This window comes from Porites lutea, chromosome 8, assembly GCF_958299795.1.
Source record: "Porites lutea chromosome 8, jaPorLute2.1, whole genome shotgun sequence".
In the NCBI taxonomy this organism is placed as follows: Eukaryota; Metazoa; Cnidaria; class Anthozoa; order Scleractinia; family Poritidae; genus Porites; species Porites lutea.
Genome location: NC_133208.1, coordinates 15182768 through 15205492, shown reverse-complemented (window position 1 = coordinate 15205492; position 22725 = coordinate 15182768). Strand labels below are relative to the sequence as shown.

General features: G+C 41.2%; 1 protein-coding gene across 1 annotated transcript; it reads left to right on the top strand.

The window, feature by feature from the left end:
* Positions 1-1280: 1280 nt before the first annotated feature.
* Positions 1281-20069, top strand: LOC140945246 (uncharacterized). The gene is made up of 7 exons (XM_073394297.1): positions 1281-1305; positions 2038-2160; positions 2985-3107; positions 4460-4582; positions 14884-17386; positions 18307-18463; positions 18507-20069. The coding sequence occupies exons 1-7, from the start codon at positions 1281-1283 to the stop codon at positions 20067-20069; spliced, it is 4617 nt and encodes a 1538-aa protein (XP_073250398.1).
* Positions 20070-22725: the final 2656 nt, after the last annotated feature.

Sequence of the window (22725 nt, the reverse complement as noted above, 5' to 3'; positions counted from 1 at the left end):
AAAGAGGAACGTAGAGACGGCAATTTATCAGTGGAATTTTTATGTTCAACATTAGATTTGATTTGTGCACTTAAAAATGTTGAGCGATCAGTCTCGCTACCTGCAAGAATCTGTAGGTAGTAAATCGCCCTCCCCTGCGCGAGAAAGAGTGGCTAAAACATCGCCTTTCTGGTATATAAAGCTGTAGGAAGTCGATGGAAAACGATGTATATCATTTTAGCTTACCGAAGTAACATATGAACATTTTCCTCAGGGCTGCCTAATGGCTGGATGCCTTAACGGAGGTTCTTGTTTGTTCGACGAAGGGAAAGATGCGTTTGCTTGTTCATGCAGTCCGCAGTGGAGAGGAGAAAAATGCGAAATGGGTAGGTCGAAACTGTTCTTGTTCCTTAAATACGATAGACAGTCTAGGAGAAGAGTGAAAGACGTACCCGGCTGAAAACGAAATCACACAACTTTCTGTACTTTATACGTGGCAAATTTCTTTTAGAAGAAAGAAAAGAGTTATAATCTGCTGGCTGGTTTTCTCTGGCAATGTAGTTGATATAGTCCTCAGGAATTAATTTAAATCCCGTATAATATAAGAAAATAATGTAACGTATGAGACTTTGGCGTTTACCGTTAGCCTCCAATGTGGATAAGACATTACATTGGCATGATGTGGCCAAATTTGATGACAACTACACATAACGGACGTTTTTATACAGAGAATTTGCATCCATGAATTAGATAATTATTTTTGCTTAAGGCTTTTCGGCGAAACACTGGTCGATCGTCCGACGAGGAAACCGCTAGATTCTAAATAGAAGGGTAAATTGTTTTAAAATAGTTAGTCGTAAAGGTAACAAAGTGACAATGCGCAAACTTGGCACAATTGATAGCCATGTATAGGACGTTGAAAAAATGCAATAAAAAGATGGGGTCACCTTGCTTGTTTTTGTTTTGTTAGGGCCGTTATTCTTGAAAACCATCAAAAAAAATTTTCATTTAGCAAAAAACTATTACCACAGAAACCTCGATCCTATTTGTTTCTCGGGGACTATATAATCTCTGGGCTCCAAATGTAGAGTTTCACGCCGTTTACTGTATACAAATAATACAACTTGTACTATCTTCTATCTCCCTTTAAAATATTTTCCTTGAGCACCCATAACATTCCCATATATTATTGTGTTACCTACGAGTTTAATCATCATAAGAAATAGGCCCTCCAAGGGGGGTTACGTATGTCCAGAGTATGAATTTCAAAACCTGTTGTTTCTCGTATTGAGGAGGAAGCCATGTCGCTGTTGGGATTTCACTATTGTATTTATGCTTTTATTCTCCGTTGCTGTCGCAGTTTCAACCCATCTCTGGGTCGTTTGTCGCCATTTCTGCTGCACTATGTCGCTGTTTCAAGGCCATGTTTTGCTTGTCGAAATTTAGCTCAACAGGACCTAAAGAAAGTAGTCAAAACAAGTGTAATAAACGGCGACCTACTGAAGGGTGGAGCTATACAAAACACTACTGTGGTGTGGGCCTGATGGGTTTAAAGTCTGAAAATGAAAAAAGGAGTGTGGAAATAAGACGATACCATTAATGTTTTGTATGCGCCTAATAAACCTGCATTGCCAGAAAAATAATGAACTGGTCTGAAAATGTCACACATCTCAACCCCCTGACCCTGGGGGCGCATCTCTCTCCCCCGCGCCCTTCACGGGTTAGAAGGAAGGGACGAATGACATTTCAGAATACGTATAGACATTTACGTTCATGATCCAGGGATTAATAAAGGAGCGAGTATACAGAAGAAACACATGTCCCTTTTTTAAATACGTAGCGAAGCAATTAACTAACAAACGATCAGTTTTCCTATGAAGTGGCCATGGTGTGTCGTCTGGCCTTGCCACTTCCCTTATTGTGGCAAGCAATCAAAGAAAAACGGTAATCATCAAAATGATTTTCTACCAAAGATTTAAACAGACGACTGAAGGAATCGTTCAGAAAAAAATTATATTCTTCTAAGTAAATCAATGCATTCTTTTTAATATTTTGCAGACATCAACGAGTGTGAGACAGGAAAGTATCACTGCGACTCCAACGCTTTCTGTAACAACACTAAAGGCTCTTACATTTGTACATGCAAACCAGGATATACCGGAAACGGCGTTAACTGCACAGGTAAAATAAAGAAGCGTGAATGACCTCATATAAAAGCATTTCTATTCAACAAATGTTTTCGAGTTCCATTAATTAAGGTGTATGTTTTATCTTTAAGGGTTCTATAAAATATTTCCAACATGATAGTATGTGATAGGCGGCTTGTTTATCGTTGGCATATATGGCATACTCACTTAAGTGAGTTTGGGGGTTATGTATTAAGGTAGCCTGCGTGGCAGGCGTTTGAAAGGGAAGGGAAAGGGAGTTTTAGGCTCGCGTTTCCCTCGAGCCCAAAACCCCCTTTCCCTTTCCTTTCAAACACCTGCCACGTAGGCTAGTATTAAGGCGGCGATGCAGCCGTCGGCGGGAGCTGGCGAATCCGAAGATAAGAAAAAGGCGATTAAACGTTTAAAAAAATATTTGCATATTCGGCAACTATCAATAGCTGGATTCGAGGTTTTTGTCACGGCTTTAATTTTCTTTTTTTTCTATGACTATATTTTGCTATATGCCGCAAAAATCTCCTCCTGCAACTTTCTATTATTTTTGTTGACATTTTGAGTTTGTCCCTGTTGGGCAAGATTTTGACACCTCTTAAGGGGTGATATTAAACAAAAAAAGACTGGTTTATCGTTCATCTGGGGATAGTCGTTACTTAGGTATTCGTTAACGACGTTTTAAACTGCGTACTTCTAGTCTTCATATGTTTATATGCGATTGTGTCGAGTGTGGGTGGGCTAACAAAACTAAAGGAAGAAACATTTGAACAGACGACTGAAGGAAATCATTCAGCAAAAATTATATTCTTCTAAATAAATCAATGCATTCTTTTTAATATTTTGCAGACATCAAAGAGTGCGAGACAGGAAAGCATCACTGCGACTCCAATGCTTTCTATAACAACACTAAAGGCTCCTGCATTTGTACATGCAAACCAGGATTTACCGGAAACGGCGTTAACTGCACAGGTAATATAAGGAAGCAAAAACCCCCAGCTTATATCCCTGAATAACCTGATAGGAAAGCATTTCTATTTAATAAATGTTTTCGAGTTCCATTAATTAAGGTTTATGTTACATGTTTAGGGGTTCTTTGAATAGTTCCAACATGATAGCATATCTGATAGGGGGCTTGTGAACTTGTGAACAGACTCACTTGTCCGAGTCTGTGGTGTATTAGTACGGCGGTGCCGTCAGCGGGAGCCGGCGAAACCGGCGATATAAAGAATAGAGCGATTCTCCAATTCCATACTTAACGTCAAAAAATATTTGCATATTCTGCAACTATCATTTTCTGGATTAGCAGGTTTTGTCGCCGCTTTTTTCCCTTTTTTCCATGACTATATTTTGCCAGCTGCCACAAAATCTCCTCATGCAACTTTCTGTCATTTTTGTTGACATTTTTTTTGTTCCTCTTAGATAGTACTTGAAATCTCTTAAGGGGTGAAATTAAAAATAGAAACTTAGCTCGTCTGCAGGCTCGCTTTTCCTTGTCCCATCCTTCTTTCCAGGTTGCGCTGGTGGTTCCACCGCCAAGACAACCCCAAATTCGCACAAGTGAGCCAGCTCGCAGACTAGTTTATCGTTTATCTCACGATAGTCGTTACTTAGTTATTCATTGACGATGTTTCAAACTGCCTGCTTCTGGTCTTCATTAGGCGATTGTGTCGATTGTGGGTTGTGTAATAGTTCCTCCGTAGCTGCTAGTGATTAGCACTGACGAGCTTCATTTATCAGATTTATGGTTGGTGGGTTTTCCACCAACGATGCGGTCCGCAGTGGTACTAATTCGCAACTGTGTAGTAGATGTCTGATCGTGGTTATCCACGCTTCTGGAATTTCAATTCAGTGAGTGTGAAAATCAGACGATATCGTTAATTTTCTTCGTATGCGCCTGATAAGCCAGCGTTACCAGGAAAACCGCCTATGGCCTAGTCTGAAATGTCACACGTCTCCACCCCCTAATCCGTGGGTGGTGCGTCTCTCTTCCCCACGCCCTTTACGGGTTATGGGCTGGAGATAAATGACATTTCAGGCTGCGTATGGACATTTACGTTCATCTGGGGATTAATAAAGGAGGTACACAGAGAAAACACATTTTCCTTTTGTGGGTCGGTAGGGATGGACATAACGAGCAAACCCTTAGTTTTTCCATGAAGTGGTGTGTCGTCTGGCTTAGTCACTTAAATTATTGTGGCACGCAATCAAAGAAAACGGTAATCATTAAAATGATTTTCTACGAAAGATTTCAACAGATGATTGAAGGAATCATTCAGTAAAAATTAGGTTATTCTAAATACATTTTATTTACTATTTTGCAGACATACACGAGTGTGACACAGGAAAGCATCAGTGTGACTCGCATGCTTTCTGTAACAACACTAAAGGCTCCTACATTTGTACATGCAAACCAGGATTTACCGGAAACGGCGTTAACTGCACAGGTAATATAAGGAAGCAAAAACCCCCAGCTTATATCCCTGAATAACCTGATAGGAAAGCATTTCTATTTAATAAATGTTTTCGAGTTCCATTAATTAAGGTGTATGTTACATGTTTAGGGGTTCTTTGAATGGTTCCAACATGATATTATATCTGATAGGGGGCATGTGAACTTGTGAACAGACTCACTTGTCCGAGGCTCTTACAATTGTACATGCAAACCAGGATATTTTGGAAATGGCTTTTATTGCACAGGTAATCTTGTAACAAAAACCCTGATAGCAAAAACCCTAACCTTATATAAAAAGTAGACGCTAAAGTGTTTGTTAAATCTTCAGCCCCGTAGCCATGTTTTATTACTAGGGAGTTTAAGATACGGAGACTACGGACTACGAACGATTGCACTACAGACAGTAGACTACGAGAGAAGAGGCGGAGAGGGAAGCAACACGCAAAGATTTTCTTGTTTTCATCACAGTTCACAAAAATGCAAGTCAGTTTTGCATGTGATCTTATCTTTAGAACAATGAACAAATTCTTCCATACTTGAAGGAAGCAATTACGTCGGGTGAAATTGGTAAACAAAGTTTTGGTTACACAGGTTTTATTTTTTTCGCCCATGAGTACTTATGTCAAATATTAAAGAAATAGACAGAAATAGTAATAGCTCATGTTTTAGATTTAGAAGATGGACTTCTCCGACTACTGATCTGATGTAGTTTGAAGTATTGAAATGCCGAGTTTCGATTGTCTCGAAGATGTTTACATCATTCTCATTTAGCAAATGGCGCGATACAAAAACTCGCATAAACAAAGGTTACACAAGTAGAAAGACACACTAATCAGTTCGAACAAACTTAAAACTTTTCAAGTGCGAGGAGAAAGTAAATTACCTGCATGATTTCTCTTTTCCTCGGCCGTCAATCTGAACTCTGCGTATAAACAGCTAAGCTTATTTAAATATGAGCTTAGCTAGATAAAAATGTAGTCACAACAGTGGATTAAAAGCGTAAATCTGAGCAGAAATTAGACACAACTTACATATTTCGCTTGCCTCTCACTTAAAGCAGGTGAATTGAAAACTTTTTTACGAAAAGACGAGATTCTTGAATTACCGAGACGGCAAAATACGAGCAAAACGTTCTCCGTAGTGCCGACTACGCGAAACAGCTCAACAACTCACCGTAGCCGCAGGACTACGCGGTAAAAATGAACAGTCACATGGTTTTGATCATGCGCAGTAGCATGTTTAACCGTAGTCGTAGTCCGTAGTCGCCGTATCTTAAACTCCCTACTGTACGCGAAGGGGAAGGGGGAGCGATCCAAGGAGAAGTACGGACAACACGTGGCTAGAGGCGAAGTCTCTAGAGCGAAAGAGGGTTGTCTGAGACTGCATTTCGAGCGTTTTGGTGAAAAATGATATTTTGTCAAATTTTATAACTTCAAAAGTGATTTTTTTTTTGGCAAAGAGACTAACTACTTTATTTACGATATTACTAACAAGGACAATGTCGATGTCACTATTGAAAATTACAAATTAGAAAGAAAGTTTTGCATCAGTATTATTCACTAGGCTTGATTTTTCCGTGGAACAAGTTCAACCCATGAATGTGGCCCGCATTCAAATCCCAGCGTTGACACCATGTATGGGTTGATTTTGTTGTCGGTTCTGTCCTTTGCTCCGAGAGCTTTTTCTCCTTGCAGGCACTACGGTTTTCTCTTCTCCTCAAAAACCAACACTTCGAAATTCCACCTCATAATAAGTGACGCGCAGACACGTCTAAACGAGTTCTTAAGAACTTCTAAGTACTTCGTGGGTAAAAAAAATAACAAAAATTGCGAAAAATGATCTTATAGTTGACTGATTGATATTCCTATCTATTACATAGAACGTATTTACTGGTATAGGACTGATTATGTGGAGTTGATATTTGTTGCAATTTTATAAACTCAAACCGTACCACTGAACTAGGTTCTATGTAAAACGAAATTTAAAAAAGCAGTTCAAAAACCTACATAAAGTCATCTGCGTCGTCTTGCTAAACATGTCTTAGTTTCTGGATTTTTAATGCACTATCCCCCATCTTTTTATATGTTGCGTCAATCGCTTACTTAGTTTCCAATGCACATTTAATACTTTTCTGACACGGAACGATAACTTAATATTTCCAATGTTCTTGCATCACAAGATGCTCTTACAAAACAGCGAAGTAACTACAAGGTAGAATCGACATTAAAAAGATATTGATACTAAATCTCAATCCGTAGATGTTGATGAATGCACCAGCGGCTTACACAGCTGTCACAAGTTCGCTTCATGTACAAACACCATTGGATCCTACAGCTGTTCATGTGACCAGCATTTCAGTGGAGACGGTAAAAACTGCCAGCACTTAATTGCAAGCGGTAAGTAGTTTTCATAAGTTTGGGTTATTAGTTGTCTCCTGCAAGCCAAAAATACTTCAGAACGCTACCAGGGACAACTCAAGCCAAGGCGCATTGAAACACAAGAGAATGGAACATTAAACTTCCGTTTTCTTGTATCGCACCAGTTTACTTAAGTGAATGTGCCGCTCGTCACGAATCCCCACGTTTCTCTCCCTTTCGATTTATTTTGTGGCGTAAACTTTTACGAGCGCCTGTAGTTTATTGTCCTACGTATTTTACCGTTTCCTTATCTAGCGTGGAAACTTCTTTGTGCTCTGCAGTACTCCGGTTAGATTGTGCTTATGCTGATGTCGCACATGTAACCAGCCTTTAACAACTGTTTAGGCTTCTCACTTTTTCTGGCTTTAATTCTGTATCCTAAAATTTATTAGTGTATGGGGATATTTTAAGGCAGTTGTTTGGAGATCAGCAGACTAACTCTTACATCACTGGGTGTGACTGGTGCGTTAAGATAACAGTGATTTCTTGGTGTTGCAGAGAAGAGAACTGAACAATACCCTCACCACAAAACAAAAGCTAAGATAACACATAGACTTCAGTACTCCATAGAAAATGTGAGAGTAAGATTTTCGGTCACGACTTGAGGAAGACTCAGAAGAGTAAGTGAAACGTAACGACAAAGGTCAAATGGCTGGCATAAACTCATGCTATAGTTAATACAAAAAGAAAACGTAGATCATCAAGGGCTTCTTGATCAAGTTTTCTTCGAGAGATAAAGTAGCTTCACGATAAACGTGCAATATATTACGATTGCACTGAATGGGGTACAACATACTTTCAAAGGTCCGACTGACATAAACCACTTCGTCGTTCGACCCTTAGCAAAAATATTCTTGTGATAGAAGCATGGGAATGAAATGGGTACAAAAGATCATTCTATTGTGGAGGAAATTTTTTTTGTTGTTTTCGTCCTCGCGCTCGTACCTTTTACTCACAACTCAAAAAAGCGTCGAGCCAAGAAAAAATTTCATAATGCCCCGTCATTACAAGAAAAATCATGCCCACTCAGCAGGCAATCAGAGCGCGAGTACTATTGTAGCCATATAAGATGGCATATTGTCCAGTGTTATTTATTCAAAACCAGCTTGCGTTGACCAAATTTGGGACAAGAAATGTACCATCGATTCGACGGTATATTGCCCAAGCAGCCTCTTTTCCAAGCAAATATCCCTTTGATCAATCTAATTTCCAGGCCCGGCAGCCTAGTTGTTTATTCCCGAGTGATCTAAAAAATGTATAGCGTTATACGGAAATCTCAAAAAATGCATAAATTAAAGAAATCAGGCTGTGGACTTATCGAAGTTAAATTCGTAAACAACACCAGAACACTTCTAGGATGATGTTCATGCGAAATCGTGAGAGTGGCTGTTCTGAGTTACGCTTGCTCGGCATACTTGTCAGGCACGACTGCAGGAGAAATTTCTTCGCCCTTGAAAGTAAATTATGTAAGCTTAATTTTGTTGTTAAACATTAATAGACCTTTTTACCGATACGGCGGCCATAGTGAATTAATTCGATTTATAGGATGCCCAGGGGGTATGAGCGCATTTCGTTTGTATTTTCGAGCGCTTTTCGGGCCTTTTTTCTCTTAACGTTTACTTAGAATAAGATTGTAATGGGAAAAAAGATCCTTGTGCCGTGTTTGGATGTAATAATGATCGCCTTTGTCTAGTTTAGTATTAGAAATATGGTCTTTCACTGTATATTTCGCGGGAAAAGGGCAGTCATTATATACATCAAAACACGGCACAAGGATCTTTTTTCCCATAACAATCATATTCTAAGTAAACTTTAAGAAAAAATGTCCCGAGAAGCGCTCGAAAATACAAACGGAATGTGCTCATGCCCCCTGAGCATCCTACAATACTCCTTAAATCGAATTAATTCAATATGGCCGCCGTATCGGTAAAAAGGTCTATTCTCCTTCGTGACACATGGGATCGAACGAAACTGGTAGAGTAAACGTGCAGAGTTGTAATGAACAAGCCTAGAAGTACTCTGGTGTTTACGAATGTCTTTACGATCAGTCCACAGTCTGATTACTTCGGTTGGTGCATTTTTCGTTTTGTTTTGTTTGGCTAACATGCTACAAAAATTGTTGAATTTCTTTGGCTTTTTTGTGCCCCATTTTCACCGAAAAATCTTCTCGAAGAAAGCTTTCCTACTCGAGCCAGACACTCGGTGAGGCGAATAGTCGAGTTTGCATGGCAGGTAAAGCAGCGCGATAGATTCTGGCCTCCGATTCACTGGGCACAATAATAGTTTTTGTGCCCAATTTGAGACAAGCACTCGAATGAGTCGTGGAACTGGTTTGTCAAGAGTAAAAGAGCATCCCAGGGGCTCCCTCGCCGGTTCTTGAAAGTTACGGATTCGAACCCCGTACCAGCCAGAATTTTTTTCAGGCTTTCTTTACGCGTATATAACTGCGATGATCTTCCTTCAAAATAACTTTTTTACTGCGCAGTTCACATATATGATTTTTATATATTCATAATTTCATATCCAGCCTCATTCAATAGGCATTTAATTCAAAATAGCAACCAGGTAACATGCGGCAGTTTATCTGTTTATACATGAGTAAACTAAAGAGAAATGGTGAAAGAGTTCACGGCTAACCGGAGGCAGTTAACCGCCTTGGCTTTCGGACTCGGTGGGTATACGTATTTGCCCTCAGTGGACACCTGCTACCACGTCACGGGAAATTACTTTATGGGAGGAGATCGTGACTGCTAAGGAAATAGGTATACTAAGTATTGTGGGAAATGCGGAGTCTAAAGCTCCCGAGGGTCTTAATGTGGCTCTGGAGGGGCTAAACTCAGTTTGACGTCACTGAACTCCGTAGTACCACTGGCCAAAAGGAGATAAAAACCGCACAATTTGAAGCGAGAGCCGTGAAGCATCATGCCACTAGCACTCAAGTTCAGAAGGACGGAATTTATAGGCCTCGATTATCGATGAAATAAAACTTTTTATATGATTGTAATTGAGCTTCGACGGAAAAAGGAGAAATAATAATTCACTGGGTCCGGCACGTAAAGCCGTTGTAAAGGGCACGCAGGCTAGTAAGTTTACAAAGGGAACCCCAGTAACTCGAATTCTGAAGGGGAACGAAAAACAGTTCGGGTTAGCGGGGGTTCGTTATATTGGGATCGATTGGATATTCTGATTATACCATGTTGATAGTAAACTACTTATTAACCGAGTGTGAGGTGATTGCAGGGAAATCTCAGACTGAGGCCTTGACGTGTATTGACCGAGCAATAACCGATCGAGCGATAGCGAGGTCAATACATCAAGGCCAAGGTCTGAGATTTCCCTAAAGCGACCGAATGGACGAGGTTAATAAGTTATTTATTATAATTGTGGATCTGAGCCTGCGATCAATTAAACCAATTAAGCCAAGCGCGGTCATTGCACGCGTGCTGAACAAGAATGCTGTATCATGACAGACTAGAAACAATAGACAACTCCCAAAGCACAAACTCAGCCAAAACGCTAAAAATCTTCAATGTTTACTCAAGTTTGGGCTTATAGAAGATAATGTCACAGTTTTTCAATGAGCATGAAATTCAGAGTCCGGTAGTTAGTTAATCAATTGTGGCCCTGAAAAAATTTGAAGGAAAAAAACTACGAATTTTTAAGAAAATGCTTTTTTCGTGAGATTGACTCTTAAACGCTGACAAACGTCAACAAATAGCGAAAACTATAATTTCTATATGTTCGCTTTGCTCAAAATCGCGCGCATTTACAAGTCCCTAAATTGTTTTGCTGACCTGCAAGGACCTATTTGTTATAACGATGCCCAAAAGAAAGAGCTGAATCTCATAGTTTATTAGATATAATCCTTGTAAAGTTTGCTTATCATTTTCGCATAAATTATGACCTAAATTTGGAAACCGCTGAATCTCTCGAATTGGGTCTTTGCGATTTTGGTGAAACTCTGTTCAGCGCAAGGCACTAATGCGCACTATGTGTAGCAGAGAAATTTTCACGAAAAAATCCCGGCAACAGCAGATTTTCGACTCAGACCTCAAAGGGGCGTGGCATTATAACCACGTGACATTTACTCCGATCGCCAAACATTTTATGTTATATTGTTGATCTATATGTTATCCATTCTATGTGTTAGACTTACGATAAAAGTGAAGGTGGGGATACCAGAGAGCTTCAAAGTAGGATGGTAACCCCCCCAAAAAAACTGGGTCGAGTCACCTTAATAGTTTAAGTGTTTTTACCGATTTTAGAACCATACTAGCTAATGAGATGGCAACCGAGTCAGGGCTATGGGCTACGGTCCGAGTGAAGTTACAAGAATCTGAATTCGAGTTATCGGAGTAAATGTCAATGTATTGATAAAAGGAAAGAAAGTCTAGTTCGAGTTGCATGGAAATAATTCGTGTTATCTCAGTTCGTCTGGCGCGGGAGTTAACCGAAAGAAAATGACAACAAAGTGGGGTGAAATCTAAGGGAAATGGGACTGGGAAATGTAAATACTTGGCGTCGAGTTTCAAAAGGGAGTCAGGTAAAGCAGATGTTAGGTCATTTTCAATTTTAGAACAAGAACCGCCGTAAGGCGAGTTTAACTGGGCTGCCAAGGGCGATTTTTCCTGGGAGGAGGGCTGTACACATTCAGGCCACCAAATAACCTTGTCCCTGACCATTGCGTGACATAGCCCGGGGGGGGGGGGGGGGGGGGTGGGGGTACTCCGGATTTCAGGTGACAGGGATGATCGAAGGATTTTTTGAGTTAGCTTGATTTAAGTAGGGATTTTTGGGCTATTCAAACTAATGTTTCTATTTCTCGTGTAATTATCATTTAATTCGGCTGGGATTATTTGGGGGTTAAATTTTGGTCCAGGGATTTTTTTGGGTTTTGTTTGAAGCCCAAGGTTTTCGATCATCCCTGTCATTTGAAATCCAGAGTACTCCATACACGCCGAGCTAATCGAACTATGCCTAACCAAAAATTACTGAATCGAACTCAATCGAGCCCAGTCCATGGGATTGTTGTTCTATTGGTTCGGTATCGAACATAATCGAACTGGACCTTTTCAGTGAGTTCGATTACCGAAATCAATCGACGCGATTAGTTCGATTTTGTTCGGCAAAACGCATCCAGTTTCAATTGAATCGTAAAGATCTCTCTAGTCTGTATGAGAAGTAGATTCAAACAAAAATATTTCAATTAACCTGGAATGAACTAAAATCTACATTGTTTATGTGATTCAAATTCGATAAATTCACAGTTAATACTGGGGAACATGAACGGCACCGTAAAACCATGTAAAATGTCTTTCCCGGGGCAATGTATACCGACCGGGGTATTTTTAGGAAACCACCAGCACTGTACACAAATGAACTCAATGTCTTTTAGCTAATGATTATTCAGCAGCTACTTTGTGTTAGTTTTGAAACGCCTTTTTGTTCATTTGTCTCATAATATTTTTAGCTGCTTTTAGCAACTCAACCTCGTCCCCAGGTCTTCTCGGTTAACGGTGCATTAACCTGCAAGAACGCTGCATTTTTGACGTCATTTAAGCAACATGTGTCCTCTATATGTAAAAAGGTAAACAATCAGTTTAGCGTTATGACAAGGTTTGGCAAACTGATGTCTACTGAAACCATGCTCCGTCTTTATAAGGCATTTATACTTCCTCACTTTTATTATTGTTCTATGGTGTGGCATTTCTCTAGTAAACAAGATTCTGATAAACTGGACCTTTTAAACAAACGTATTCTTCGATTTATTTTCAAGGATTGTAACTCTGAGTATAATAATTTACTTAAAAAGGCAGGAACTGCAAACCTTAAGGACAAGAGTTTACAAAACATGATTCTTACTATTTTTAAATGTCTTCATTTTTCTGATTATCCAAGATATTTAAAAGATATGTTTTGTTTACGCTCTAGCACCTATTTTTTAAGAGGACATAATATGCTCTGTTTGCCCAAACCATTGACCACTTCTTATGGTATCAATTCCTTTAGTTACTCGGCAGCAACATCTTGGAATTCTCTTCCTGACCGTTACCGCACTATTTCTGATTTTACTTCTTTTCGACGACTGATATCTACTGGGAACGATAATTTACTTAAAAGGGCAGGAACTGCAAACCTTTCTACATCATGATAATTTGCAAGTTAGTTGTCTAGGTAGTTAGTTATCTTATTTGCTATATAGAATTAACTTTTTATTATAATTATTTATTAATGTAGTTGGCTCGAAGATATTAGCACTTCAGTGCTACACTGTAAATTCGAGGGTAAATAAAGTTGATTGATTGATTCATTGATTTCCTCGCTAAACACGAAATTTTTCCAAATTTGGTCATCAGTAACTGGTTATGGTGAATTAAACGTACGCTTTTAGCCAATCAGAATCGGGGAAATATTTTGAATGGATAATAATTCTGCTTATTGTATTTCCAGTTTTCCGAGTAAACATTTCTTGCTGTTCAACTGATCTAAGTCTTTAAGATCCAAACTAACTTAAATTTCTATTGTTGTTAAATGCATCCCGATGACAACTAAGGATTGAATTTTACGTATACGTAAAAGCTACATTAAATTGTACTATCTAGACTTGTCCTACATTTAATACAAACTCTACAAACAGCGCGCAATAAAAGCAGAGTAGGATGAAATTAAATTCCTTCATTATTTAATACAAGAAATGCGAACGTCCCACTTAAACCTTTTTGTTCTCCATGGCTGCTAAGGAGGAAACAGTTTTCTCTTTTCAAGAAATAGTTGCCGGCCGTAATTTGCGGTTTCCAATCCAAGGATAGGAGCAAGTCCGTCGAAGTCACTGATACCTCTATTTCAGTGCAAGAGGAGCATGAACGAGCACAAGTCAGCGCTTGCGTTATTATTTTATTTATAAAAGGGTGTCGAAATGAAGAGGATCTCCTTTTGTCGAGAGCGTCTGTGATCGCGCCTCTTCGAACAGTTAGCGTGTTTAACAGCCTGTTTGTGGTAGGAACGTTGCGTGACCACACAAAGTACGGCTGTGTTGCAGATTAATCATGAATAATTCCCACAGTGAAACTCAGTCGCATTTTGAAATTAAACGTCAACAGTGTTATAAAACCATTAAAACATTATTATGAACTGAAAATGAAGATAGGTTAGGTTTGGTCTGATAATAGTTGTTTTGTTTTGATATTATATCATCGCAATGTTTATTATTTTAATGTTTTATTCGCTATAACGTCACGACTTGCGCGTGACAGATGAACAAGAAGATAAATCACGTAAACAAAGTATGATTGTAAACCGTGTAATTGTAACCGCACATTTTTGGCATAAATAAGATTGTTGTAAGAGGTCAAGCCTCAGAACGAAACGAAGTTGCTGGTGTAAGAAACGGAGATTAAAGGTAGCAAATCGACAGATACAGTCTTTTTATTAATTGAGAACCAGCAGGGAGAGATATTCTCGGACATTTTGTCGTTCGAGCCAGATTGAGTTTACGAGACCAGTCAAGACAGTCTGAAATTTCGACAGAGTAAGTTGTTCATCATGGCCGAAAAGGCAGAGATTGAGAAGAAACGAAGAATACGAGCGGGACACAGGAGTTCTGTGACAAAGCTAACGAACAAGATCAAGCATAGATTAGCTGATGGCAGTGCAGAGGAGGTTAAACAGTGGACGAAACAGTCGCTGCAGACACTGAAAGAAAAGATCGTTGAAGGGCCTCGACAATCAAATAATTGAAGGGAATAGAAGCCTAGAAGAGGATGACGTCGAGGCTCGCATCGAAAAAGAGATCGAAGACAGTGATCAAGTCAGAGAATAGTTAAATGAAATAGTTTGGAGGCTGGAGGGGATCCTGAGTTCTTCCAACGTTCCACAGCCGAAGCCAACAAATGTTCCCGCCAAAGTGAAAGCCCAACCTCAGGATCGAGCCAGCAACACCTTGGAAAGGCGAAGTTGACGAAGTTAGAGGTCAAGACGTTTAGTGGCAAACTTCAAGATTGGGAAGAGTTTTGGGACTCGTTCCAGAATTTGATAGATGGAAACGAAAGTCTCTCTGCAGTTGACAAATTCTCGTACTTGAAAAGTTTGTTGTACGAACCAGCACGATCGACGATAGCAGGTTTCGCTCTGACAGGAGCGAATTACGCAGCTGCAGTACAAGTCCTAAAGAAACGGTATGGAAAGGAGATAGCTATTCAAAGAGCCCATATAAATGATTTCCTGCAACTTCCACCTGTCGTCAGTGACAGGGATATACTGAGGAAATTGTTCGACGACTGCGAAGCCCACTTCAGGGGCCTACAGGCTCTCGGAGTGGACGAGAACACTTACTCTTCAGTAGTTGTGCCCGCCATGATGCAGAAATTACCGGAGAACTTTCGCCTCACGATTTCGAGAGGAGAGGAATTTTTGACGTGGTCAATGGAGAAGATGTCAGAGGCCTTTCTTAAGGAGTTGGACCTTAGAGAAGACCATTTCTATGCAGTTAATCCATCGAAGATCGGAAAAGAGAATCGCTTGAAGGGTGGAACCGCGAATGCTTTGCATACCAAACAGGACGAACTAAACCCTGCCAGCGCTCTGTTGGCAAAAATGGACGATTTTTGTACGTATTGTAAGGGTGGACATGCCCACCAAGACTGTACTAATGTGAAGTCAGTAGAAGAAAGGAGGCAATTGTTACGTAGGTACGGAAGATGTTTTATTTGTGCTCGTAAGGGGCATATTTCTCGTGACTGTAATTCTAAGCTTACTTGTAGTATTTGTAAAGGGAAACATCACGTTTCCATCTGCTATCAGAGCGATAGCACAAACGGGGATCAATTTAGTCGCGCCCACAATGGTGATTGTAATGGCTCGTTAAATTCCGATCGTGCCAGTAATGCTTGTCCTTCCCACACTGGGAAACCCGGGGGGAACAACGCACAACAAGCTAAGCAAGCAGTCACCAGCCCTACCTTTCACGTGGGAACCGAGGGGAGGGTCGACCTGCAAACCGCGCAAGCGGTTGTTAAGGGTGCGAATGGGAATTTGAGAGTGAGAGTGTTGTTGTTTGATGCGGGCAGCCATCGATCCTTTATAACTTCAAAAGCAGTTCGGTCGGCGGGGCTACAAGTAAAAAGGCAGGAATGCATCGAGGTCTGCACATTTGGAGGGCAAACGAAAGAGAGGGGTTTAAAGGGAGTATACGACTTGCAAGTGTTTCCCTTCCAAGGGGGGGATGGGGTCAAAATCGAAGCGTACGGGGTTCCCACTATTGCGCAAATCAGGAACGAGCATATTGAGATAAAGAAAGGCGAATACCCGCATTTGCCAGGTCTTTGGTTTTCAGACGTTAACCGAAACGAGGAAATTTTTGGGGTCGATTTATTGGTCTGGGCGGATTACCTCTGGTGTTTTCAAAGGGGTAGAATCATACGGGGGGAGGTTGACCAACCTGTAGCCGTGGAAACTTGCTTGGGATGGGTGTTGTCGGTGCCACTAAAGGGAACCCGTGATGACATGCAAATCAACGTTAATTACGTCAGTCAAGATTCGTCCCGAGTCGATAATCACGAATTGGAGGATAGCGCCCGGAAGTTGTGGGACTTTGAAACCCTGGGAATCCGGGAAGAAAACGAGGTCCAGAAGGCGTTGAAAGATGCCATTTCGTTCAACGGAAAAAGGTACGAAGTCGGTCTTCCTTGGAAAGAGGGGCACGCGCCGCTACCAAGCAACTACCGTAACAGTTTTAAGCGTCTAAAGGGGCAGATCGAAAGGTTGAAAAGCGTACCGGAGAATTTGAATGCGTATAATGCGATTAGCAAGGAGCAAGCGGAAGTCGGTATTATTGAAAGAGTGATGGAATTAGAAACGCCCGACAAAGTTCATAATCTGCCACATCACGAGGTTATTCGGAATGAAGCTAAAACCACAAAGATTCGTGTGGTTTATGACACATCATCAAAGGAAGGTAAAGGGGGCGTGTCGTTAAATGATTGTTTACATGTGGGACCAGCTTTGTCGCCACTGTTGTACGATATTTTGATCCGCTTTAGAGAAAAGCGCGTGGCGTTAGTTGGCGACATTGAAAAAGCCTTTCTCAATGTCGAGGTCAAATTGCGTGACCGGGATTGCTTACGATTTTTGTGGGTAAACAATGTCGATAGTGAACAAGTAGACCCAGTGGTCTACAGGTTCTGTCGGGTTGTTTTCGGGGTAAATTGTTCACCCTTCTTGCTGAATGCCACTCTCCAGTACCATTTGGACACGTTTGCCGAGATCGACCCAAAGTTCGTGCGTATCATGAAAAGGAGTTTCTATGTGGATGATCTCGTGACCGGTGATAAGACCACCCAAGCTGCCAGCGAAATGCATGACAAAGCAAAGGAAAGGCTCGCGCTTGGCGGTTTTAAATTAAGGAAATGGTTAACAAACAGCGATGAATTGAGGGAGAAAGTACAACAATGCGAATTGTGTGACGGCGCCAAATTGAATGACAAGACTAAGAGTGCAGACGAAAGTTATGCAAAAGAAATGCTAGGAAGAAAAGAAGGAACGAAAAACGAAAAGGTTCTCGGGTTGTCATGGGATTGTAACAAGGATTTGTTTATTTTTGAATTGTCCGCACTTGCTAAAAAGGCCGACGGACTAGGGCTGTTACGAAAAGAAGCATACTGAAAATTGCAGCAGGTATGTATGACCCCCTAGGAATTTTAAGTCCCGTACTTGTCGGCGTGAAGGTCTTGTTTCAAGAGTTATGTTCGAACAGGGTTGAGTGGCATGAAGAGTTGACGAACGAGGGAAAAAACGCTGGGTTAGCTGGGTTGAAGACCTCGAAAGCTTAGGAGAAATCTCCGTGGGAAGATGTGTTTACAGGGCTCACCAAGACCAGATAAATCGTTACTTGCATGGATTTGCTGACGCGAGCAGGAAAGCATATTGCGCCGTAGTTTACTTTGTGTGTGAGGCATATGGGGCTTTCTGCGTCACGCTGCTAACGTCTAAGACGAGAGTTGCTCCACTAAAGACGCAAACGATACCAAGACTGGAATTGATGTCAGGGAGAGTGTTAGCGAAATTTATGGAGACTGTTCACAATGCTTTAACGGAAGAAGTTGAAATAATGGGTTCGCGCAGGTGGCTAGACAGCAAGACAGCGCTCTGGTGGATCAACAACAAAGGTGAGTGGAAGCAATTTGTTCGCCAGCGAGTAAATGAGATCTTGAGGGTGACGCGGAAAGAAGACTGGGCACACTGCCCAGGCGAACAAAATCCAGCCGATATTGGGTCAAGGGGTGAACTGGCTTCCAGACTAAAGGAAAAACGAATTGTGGTGGCGGGGTCCAGCCTGCTTGTCCGGACCAAAGGAAGGATGGCCAGTCTCGGAGATCAGCGAAACTCCACAGAGCGTTGACGAGGAAAAGAAAGTGAATGTCGCAGTGGCTGGCGTGACAACTAAGTCTGGAATCTCGACTGTAATCGAAATCGATAAGTTCAGTAGACTCGGGATGGTTGTTAAGGGTGACCTCCTTGGTAAAGCGCTTTCTTTATAATTTGCGATCTACTGCGAAGGGGACCGAGCGGAGAAAGGGTATGTGGAGTGGGAGTGAAATAGCAGAGGCAGAGCGAATGTGGATAATGTCTTCCCAAGATGAGCGGAAGAGTAGCAAACATTACAAGTACTTGGCCCTGAAGCTGAAATTGGTGGAAAATGATGGACTCTTGAGGTGCAAAGGCAGATTGGAATGTTCGGACTTGGAACAAGAGTCACAACAACCCATCATCCTTCCAAGGGACGATAAATTGACGATACTGGTGATAGAGGAGTGTCATCGAAAGACAAAACATAGTGGAATCCGGGCAACACTTGGAGAGCTGAGATCGCAATTTTGGGTACCGAAAGGCAGACAGGCGGTGAAGAAGGTTTTGAAAGAGTGCGTGACATGTATGAAAGCGCAGGGAAAACCCTTTAAATCCCAACCCGTGGCAGCATTGCCAGACTTCAGGGTTAAACAGTCCACACCATTTTCGAAGGTAGGTATTGATTTCGCTGGTCCGTTGTTTGTCAAATCTAGGACAGGAGAAATGGTTAAGCCTTATTTAGCGTTGTTCACTTGCTGTGTTACGCGAGCCGTCCATTTGGATTTGGTTGCCGACCTTACAGCACCTACATTTTTACGCTGCTTACGAAGGTTTGCCGCAAGGAGGGGCACTCCATCCTTGATCACATCAGATAATGCCAAAACCTTCAAGGCATCTGTAAAAGTGATAAAGCGGTTGTACGACAATGAAGAGGTAAGGGCGCACTTAGAAAGCAATCGAATAGATTGGCGATTCATTTTGGAGCGGGCTCCTTGGTGGGGTGGATTCTATGAACGAATGATTGGAACTGTGAAACGTTGCCTTCGAAAGGTCCTTGGAAATGCGAAGCTCAATGCTGATGAATTGCTGACAGTCTTAACAGAGTTAGAAACCACCTTGAATTCACGTCCCCTGACGTATGAATATGACGAGGTTGGGGCTGAAATGCTCATGCCATCTCATTTGATCTACGGACGTCGGTTGTTAAGTCTGCCAGAGGAGGTCAGGCATGATGAGGAGGAGAGTGAAACAGGGTTTCTAACATGGTTCAGGTACCTCGCAAGGCTAAGAATTCATTTTTGGAATCGTTGGAGAAAGGAATATCTGGCACATTTAAGAGAGCATCATCGTAGTAAGGAGGAAGGTCTGAGCAAGGTAAGGGAAGGAGACGTGGTCTTGGTGCACGAGGACAATGTGAAAAGGAGTAACTTGAAGATGGGGAAAGTCGTGGGGCTGATTACTGGCAAGGATGGCGAGGTAAGAGGTGCGAGATTGAAACTGATAACAAAGGGGAAAGCTATCTTTGTCAACAGAGCCCTGCAGAAGCTGTATCCACTAGAGGTACGTAGTGTGACAAGAGAGTGTGAGAATCAAACTAATGAGCTTAACACAAACCCGGTGGGAAATGAAGGCAGTCAAACGCCTTCGGTTAAGGAAATCTCACGACGGGCAGCTGCGGCGGATTCGCGTTGGAAAACGCGAGCCATGCTCGATCACTAATTGTTTTTTTGGGGGGACTGTTGTAACCGAATTGTGCTTGACCTTGGAAGGTCTGGGGGGGGAGGGGAGGGTGTCAGATAATAGTTGTTTTCTTTTGATATTATATCATCGCAATGTTTATTATTTTAATGGTTTATTCGCTGTAACGTCACGACTTGCGCGTGACAGATGAAGAAGAAGATAAATCACGTAAACAAAGTATGATTGTAAACTGTGTAATTGTAACCGCACATTTTTGGTACAAATAAGATTATTGTAAAAGGTCAAGCCTCAGAACGAAACGAAGTTGATGGTGTAAGAAACGGAGATTAAAGGTAGCAAATCGACAGATACAGTCTTTTCATTAATTGAGAACCAGCAACGAGAGATATTCTCGGACAGGTTTTAAGCTGTTGCCACGGTTTGCTCGATTTTTCTGTGCATTACCTCCTAACCGTTCTCGTTTTTTTTTTTCTCTGAACATTTCCCCTTCGCAAACGTAAACGTATGTGTCCCGCATCGAAGAGGCAAAGTGAGGATATCTTTTTTAGGACTAAACGATGCAAGTAAAATCATTTTTCTCACTCAATAGTTTGGAGAAATCGGATTTCGGAAAAAAATTAAAAAATCGTTACGCTGTTTCTCGTTACGCTGTTACGGGGTTTACTAACAACCCACAGAGAGAGTTTTGCAATCACTCATCAATAGGTTTAAACTTCAACAGCAATGAAGAAAAACCCCAAAAGGTCCTCATCGTAGCATCTTTTAAAGGAGACGATGAAAAAGCACAATAGGCTAGCTTCAAAAACATCTTCATTTAATGGCTACCATTGCTTAACAAGCTTTAACATTACCAAGTTAACAGTTGATCGTGTTTATCGTCATGACAACAAAATTTTTACCGGGGGAGTACTCGGTAGCTGACTCGAAAAAAACAACAACAGACAACAACAACAACAACAAAAACTGAACCGCTTAAACAACCATTCAAAAACTGGTGTAGAAACCGGTTAAAAAAAACACGGTGGCATCGCCAAGACTCTCTGCATTGCAAATATTTCTGTTCGATGGATATAAAAAGAATTATCCTGTTGCAGTCTAAAAAGATTTTCTCTTGAAAGTCCAGGGAAATTAAATGACATCGACGAGCAAAATTAATCTCTGGCGCTATAATTGAGTACTGCAGTAGCCTGCGTATCAGGCCCTTGAGAAATATGGTTTCTAAGCTGTCCATTTCTGTTGGTCAGCGAAACGAACGAGAGAGAACGCGCAAGCAAGCCGCAAAGCAGCCCTTCTATCTCGCGTCAGCCTGCGAAAGCAACCCTTTCTACTCGCTCCTCGCCGCTTGGAACAAGCGTTGTAGAACATTTTAACCGCAAAGTTATCCAACGCTTCCCAGCTTCTTCAAGTTTGATCATTTTAACTATTGTCTTTTTTATGTCAGAATGTCACAATTACACGATACTGAACAATGCTGACAGGAAGATAACTTATGGAAGGAACCCTCGTAAATGTGACAGCGGTATCGGCCCTGGATGGTTTCGTTTTAAAGGGTCAGCTGGCACAAGAATGCTAACTTCATGTACACCTGTCCAAAGGTGTAGCACTGATGTTACAGGCTGGTTGAAGGGTGGTCACCCCACAGTAGCAGACGGTCAGGTCAGCAGGCGGGTGTGTTTTCACTATAATTTAAAATGCTGTCGTTGGGCAACAGACATCTTTGTGAGAAATTGCGGTTCATATTATGTGTACTACCTAAGAGGTACACCTACATGTAATCTCCGTTATTGTAGCACTGACTAAAAACAAGGTGCAAGGAAGGTATTACATATTCTATCATTTCATTTAAGTAGGCTTCATTGTACTAAAGAAACAAAAAAGAGAAAAAAAGGAAAAATTGCACTTAACTTCAATATCTGAACTTAAGAAAAGGTAGAAAAAAAACTATTACGCAGCACAACGTACAGCTCGCGTTAGCAAGCAAGAACAGTTTTCTTGAACTTAAAATGAGAATAAATATTCTTTTAAGCCGTTTTTAAGATCAAGTAAGAAATAAATAGTGGTAATAGAACTTAACAGGAAGTAAAACTAGGTAACATAATACCTTATAAAATTAGCAATGCAGTTTTTTTTTTTGTAACTTGTCGCGATGAATATATACGGAGTCCAAGAACGCCTAGCCCGCGAACAGCAGACGTATTTCCGGTCGTCGCTTCTCTCGCTAAAGAACGCCATGCACTTATTAAATAAACTACGATGGAGAGATGTTTTAACTTACAAGATGTGCAGACAAGGGCGGGGTTTGAATCTGCTTACTTGTTTTTATATTGATCTGTATAGGGATGCACTCTGTAAAATCGGAAACAAAACGCATAACGACTATAGGTACAGTCAACTCTAGCACAGCTATGTTGAGGCAATTTTTGGATTAGGATTGGAGTCTCTTTGAGAAATAAAGGTACAGTTTAGTGAAATACCTGTCACATGCGTGTGTTTTTATTGAGTGATGACAAGGTTATTTGCACGTTGGCGTCATTTTCCAGTTCTCTCTACCAGAATCCTCTTAACTCCAGATTAATACATAAAGCCTTCTACCGATTCAGAAGCCCATCATTTGATGGGTTCCTGACCGATTGAGCTAAACCCAGGACAGACGGTGGAGTTTTACTGTGTGAAT

Coding starts and splice junctions, on each gene's coding strand:
- LOC140945246 (XM_073394297.1), top strand. CDS start 1,281: ATGTCGCTGTTGGGATTTCACTATT. Junction 2,161..2,984: donor AAACGGCGTTAACTGCACAG/GTAAAATAAAGA, acceptor AATATTTTGCAG/ACATCAAAGAGTGCGAGACA. Junction 17,387..18,306: donor AAAGCAAAGGAAAGGCTCGC/GCTTGGCGGTTT, acceptor TCCAGACTAAAG/GAAAAACGAATTGTGGTGGC.